Genomic DNA, 6,150 nt, shown 5'->3' on the forward strand with positions numbered 1-6,150 from the left:
AACAGAGTGGTTAGGTTACCTGCCCGTGGTCACACAGATATTAAACACCTGAACTGGGATCTGAGTCTCTCCTCGAACATTTAAACGATTTTGCTCATGTAAGTGGTGATGATCTCAACATAATCAAGTTACGCAGACTTGTCTCTCACCAACTCACTTTGCAGCTTCTGCAGCTCCACCTGGTGTCAACGTTCACAGTTTTTCCTTCTGCAGTTAGTGGGCTTAGATCCCTTCAGCTCTTTACCTATTGACGTCCTCATCTATAAAACGGTGTGTCGTGTGTACCCGCTTCAGTGGGCTGTTGTGACATCACAGAAGATGGCACACGCAGTGTCTAGCGGACCATCCAACACATTCAGAACTGTCTCCCCTTGCGCCTTATAACTCTGTCTCCCATCCACTAAATAAGAGAAAGTTCTAACTGCCCTTTCTCATTTTCCTTTTCTTAGTGCATGCTAGCCCAACATCCTCTTGAAGAGAAATGGAGAGAGTTCTTTCCTGCCACACAGGGACGTCACAGAAGCGTATGAAACTTCTTAATCTTCTTTTACCAAATAGAAAATTTTCAGTCACTTTATTAATTCACTAATTAATTAATAATCACTCTTCGGATCAACAGTTTTTTTTGTTGTTTTTTTTTTAATTTTTTTTAACGTTTATTTATTTCTTTTGGGACAGAGAGAGACAGAGCATGAACGGGGAAGGGTCAGAGAGAGAGGGAGACACAGAATCGGGAACAGGCTCCAGGTTCCGAGCCATCAGCCCAGAGCCCGACGCGGGGCTCGAACTCACGGACCGCGAGATCGTGACCTGGCTGAAGTCGGACGCTTAACCGACTGCGCCACCCAGGCGCCCCATCGGATCAATAGTTTAATTGCATACGAAAGACATATTCAAAAATACCCAGTTTTAGGGGCGCCTGGGTGGCGCAGTCGGTTAAGCGTCCGACTTCAGCCAGGTCACGATCTCGCGGTCCGTGAGTTCGAGCCCCGCGTCGGGCTCTGGGCTGATGGCTCGGAACCTGGAGCCTGTTCCCGATTCTGTGTCTCCCTCTCTCTCTGACCCTTCCCCGTTCATGCTCTGTCTCTCTCTGTCCCAAAAGAAATAAATAAACGTTGAAAAAAAAATTTTTTTTTAAAAAAATACCCAGTTTTAAAATATTTGAACTATGAACTTTACAAAAACTTTTAAGCAGAGATATAAAGTGTTTCATATGCCTACACACACAATTAACTAACAGTTTGCTACATTTTATTTTTAAGGAATTTTTATTTAATACATGAATTTAAGTAACAGAAATGGGAGTGAAATCAGGTCTTCTGATTCCAAATTCTTCCCTGTTTCTAGCACATACACTACAAGTAACATAAGTAGCCTTAAGACACGCTAAGACATCAATATTATCATCGACATCCAATATTCACAAGTTAATGATGATAAATTTACTATTTCACCTTATCAAATAAATTAATAATGTATTAACTCATTGAACGAGTATTATTACTAAATAATTGTCAGATAAATGTTAATTATTATTTTAATTAACTGAATTATTGGAATAATTTACTAGATTGATAATAAGGATAATAACTTAATGACATAAAAAAAACTAATGAGACTTCCTCTCTTATTTTTAAATCCTTTCTTTTTCAAAATGTTATCTTAGAAAGTCCAAATGTTTTTATTCCTTGTTTGAAGTTTCTAGACCTTTTTAAACTGAATTTTTATTGTCAATCAACTTTGGCTGTACTTCAGAAACTTACCCTAGATTCTCACTCCCACCATTATGACGCTGCAGCCTAATACTCTAAAAACCCTCTCTAACCAAAATGTTCTACTTCTCAGCTCCCTTTCACCCCTTCTTTCTTGACACTTCTCTGTTAACTTCATCAAAGCCCTGACCCTTCCATCTTCCTTTGAGACTGTCTACCTTCTCCTGGTTTCTCTCTCTGCCCTGCTCAACCTCAAGCCCCATTGTCCAGAGGTGATAGCCTATTTTCTTATCTCCAGAGCACTCCATTTCTTGCACCTGGAAACTTCCTATGGTGTCTCCCAGCAAAACACCAAACCCAGATCAGTGATATCTCTCCAGAGAAATGAGTGTCTCAGAAGACACCACACCAGAGTGACTTGTTCCTACTCACTCTATTCCTGTCTCACCTCAGCAAAGCTGAAACCACAGCTACCAACACTCGTACTTGACTGCAATCACCATACTCTCACTTCCTCCGGGTAAAGCAGACAATGAGACCTACTAAGACTCTTAAATCACTCCTGCCCCCAGTTTCCCTGGGATCTTACTCCATGAGCCATCAGAAGCACATTCAAGTTTTTCTCAGTTTGAAGATATAGATAGATAGATAGATAGATAGATAGATGATAGGTAGACAATAGATTGATAGATGATTAATGGTGGTAAATGAATGAATACATAGATGTAACTCACTTGATTCTCAGATCCTTAGAAATACAGTACAATGTATCTCCTCATCTTCACAATTTAACCTTTAGGAGGCACTATATTCCAAAGGCTATAGTCTCTATTCCTCATTTTCAAGTCACTTCTCAACCCACTTACAGGGGCTTTTTGTCCTCACTTAAACTTACCGCAGAAAATCTCCAATGACCCCCTTAGCTGCCAAATTAGTGGATACTCTTTCATACACTGCTTAATTGACACTGTGAATTATTCCCTTCTGGAAAAGTCTACACTTCTGTGATTTCTAAGATTTTGAGTAACCTCTTTTCTCTCTCTCTCTCTCTCTTTTTTTTTTTTTTTTTTTTTTGTTCTTCTTTCCCTCTGTTCACTGATGAAACATTTGTGTTTCTCAATGTCCTGTCATCAGCTCACTGGTGAACTTATTTTAAATGCTTTCTCTGATTGTCCTCATTCATTCTGGTGCTTTCAACTAGTGTGATCATTCCCATATATATATATATATATATATAGACTCACAAAGATCTGTACATATGCATAAGGGTATCTGCAAATGTACATAGGAATGGGTGTGTGTGTGTGTGTGTGTGTGTGTGTGTGTGTGAATGTGTGTCACTACACACACACAAAAACAAAACAAAAATCCATAAATATCCATAAATGTCTCCAGCCAGTCCAGCTGTCTTCCCCAGGGTTTGGGAATCACGTAATCAACTGGCTTCTGGAGATCTCTCCCTACACACCCTATGCAGATGTAAACTCAATGCTTTAAAATTGAATGTATTTTTTTTCTCCCAGATCAGTGCTACATCCATTGAGACCCCTAAATTAAAAACCTCAAATTCATCTTTGACTCTTTTACTATGTATTTCTAATCAAACATAAAGTCTTATTAATTCTATTCAATCAATATTTTTTCCTCTACTTCCCTTGTCTAGAAAAAACATCCTGACTCAGTGGGATTACTAAATGTCCGATCCAATCATTACCTCCAAATGGTCCATCATCTGGAAAACACCCAATATGGAAATACCCAGATCACTTGTCTACCTAAAAATCCTGTGTGTCTCACACAGCCTTCAAGTAATCAAGGCTCAGGGGAAGGGACAGGGATTTGTAAACCCTGGAGCAAGCTTCTGCCTACTGGAGACCGTTGCTATGTAGAGACCCTGGGTGAAGCCACCATCACCATGTCTGACCAGGAAGCAAAACCTTCAGCTGAGGAATTGAGGGATGAGAAGGAAGGAGAATACATTAAACTCCAAGTCATTGGACAGGAGAGCAGTGAGATCCACTTCAAAGTAAAAATGACAAGGCATCTCAAGAGGCTCAAAGAAGCATACTGTCAAACACAGGGAGTGCCAGTAAATTCAGTCAGATTTCTCTTTGCAGGTCAGGGAATTGCTGGGAATCACACTCCAAAAGAACTGGGAATGAAGGAAGATGTGATTGAAGTTCATCAGGAACAAACAGGGGGACGTTCAATGATTTAGATATTCTTTTTTTTTCTTTACTCTCGATCCTTTTTTATTTTTAAAAATGTGTTTTTTATAATGTAGGTGTTCAACACAGACTGGAAAACGGGCACCCATCTCTTTAAAACATCTGATGATTTGAATTCTCGTGTCCATGATTCATTTCCACTTGTTTTCGTTGTGCTGATTTTTGGTGATCAAACTTCAGCCCCCTTCATATTGCACTCTCCTTTTTAAAAATTACATGTGGGGGCACCTGGGTGGCACAGTCGGTTAAGCATCCGACTTCAGCCAGGTCACGATCTCGCGGTCCGTGAGTTCGAGCCCCGCGTCAGGCTCTGGGCTGATGGCTCAGAGCCTGGAGCCTGTTTCCGATTCTGTGTCTCCCTCTCTCTCTGCCCCTCCCCCGTTCATGCTCTGTCTCTCTCTGTCCCAAAATAAATAAACGTTGAAAAAAAAATTAAAAAAAAAATTACATGTGAGCACAGAAAGGCCACCTTTTCCGGGTCTGTGTATTTTCAAGCTTGCGATAAATAAGATTGAAAAATGAGGGTGTTCATAATAACTTTCCAATCAACCCTGAAGTTCCCACATCTGATTTCTTCACTCCTGGACTATGACTGTGGGTGATGGAAGTTTTTCAGAAAACTGAACTGTGAAAAAATGACCTTTCCTTAACTTGAAGCTCCTTTTAAAATGTGAGGGTCTGAACCAAAAGAAGAGAAACATCAGGGGCACCTGGGTGACCCAGTTGGTTAAGCTTTAGACTTTGGCTCAGGGCATGATCTCACAGTTCATGAATTCAAGCCCCACATCAGGCTCTCTGTTCTCAGCCCAGAGCCTACTTCAAATTTCTGTCGCCCTCTCTCTACCCTTCTCCTGTCCATGCTCTCTCTCTCTCTCTCTCTCTCTCTCTCTCTCTCTCTTTCTCAAAAATAAATAAACATTAAAAAAAAGAGAGAAGAAAAATATCAGACTGGAGTCAAGACATCTGTCAAGAGACAGTGAAAGTGAAGACTAACTCCAAAGATGGCTTCACTGAAGAAAAAGCATTTTAAGATAAAAGAAAAATCTTGTCAGAAGATCCCAGAAAAGTCCTAATTTTCACTAGCAGTTAATAAATTTACTCATGCAGAAGTGTATTCAACAGAGCCCTGCTCTTTTTTAATTTTATTTGTACTTTTTGGCCGGGGATATGGGTTTCCAATGGACATTGTCTGTACCACCTTCATTAAAATAAACAAACGATTTGTAAAAGCCATAAAAACAAACAAAAACAAAGACCAAACACAAAACCAAAAATCAAGGCTTATTCCCTGCAACTTCTTTTACCTCATTTCTCCAAGACATATTGAACTCAAGGGCAGACCCAGCTCTGGTGGGGCCCGAGGCAACTACAACGTGGTGAGGGAACCCTTTTTAAGGGGAAAAAAAAATGATCCAAAAGGAAATATTTATTTCACATAAAAAAAGAAATCACAGCAAATGTCGAAACCTGGACATGCAGGTCCCCATCCTGGACCTCTTAGTAGGCAAACAAGCAGAAATGTTGACACAGAAATGGCTCCAGATCTCAACCTGGCCATCCATTCCACCTAAAGCCTCCACAACCTGCAGCAACTCCTAGAACTCATCAGGGACTGTTCAGGTAAGAGAACCTGATGATGCAACTTGATTGGCTTTCCAGTGAACTCCACTCTCCTTGAACTTTAAGTTCCAGCAAGCTAACCAGTGTTTCAAACACACCCCATCCCCTGTGCTGCCTTTTTTGCCTTTGCTCATGCATGAAATGCACTTGTCTGTTCCATGCTCTGGACAGCCTTCATCCCTCCATCTTACCTAAATCATTTTAATTTATTGCTCAACATCTAGCTCAGGTGTTACCTGATTCTTCCAACCTGGGTGACTCCTCTTCTCAGGGTTCTTTTAATTCCAAGTGGAGCTCTTTCCAAATATTTGCAAGGCCCAGGGCAAAAATTCAACCGGAAGCCCTCTCGTTCCCTATCCAAATATTTGAAAGTTACAAACCCAGCTGACAAACTGTTAAATAAGATATATTCTTTCCTCCTGCCCTGAGAAATATATCTTCTGGATGGCTGAGTTCAAGGTTAGAATGCTTGAACTCCTGGCAGGTCGAGGCCAGAACCGGACACACTGGGAGAGCTGGCCCCAGCCCCACCACCACATTGACCTCTCTGCATAACCAGCTCCCTCCTCAAACGTCCTTCCACGCTGCAA

General features: G+C 40.9%; 1 protein-coding gene across 1 annotated transcript; it reads left to right on the forward strand.

The window, feature by feature from the left end:
- The first annotated feature begins 214 nt into the window (after window positions 1–214).
- On the forward strand, window positions 215–4,224 carry LOC101086141. Its single transcript, XM_023252232.2, has 2 exons — window positions 215–524; window positions 3,376–4,224. The coding sequence occupies exons 1-2, from the start codon at window positions 453–455 to the stop codon at window positions 3,928–3,930; spliced, it is 627 nt and encodes a 208-aa protein (XP_023108000.1). The 5' UTR covers window positions 215–452; the 3' UTR covers window positions 3,931–4,224.
- The last annotated feature ends 1,926 nt before the right edge of the window (window positions 4,225–6,150 follow it).

Source organism: Felis catus, chromosome B1, assembly GCF_018350175.1.
Source record: "Felis catus isolate Fca126 chromosome B1, F.catus_Fca126_mat1.0, whole genome shotgun sequence".
Taxonomy (NCBI): domain Eukaryota; kingdom Metazoa; phylum Chordata; class Mammalia; order Carnivora; family Felidae; genus Felis; species Felis catus.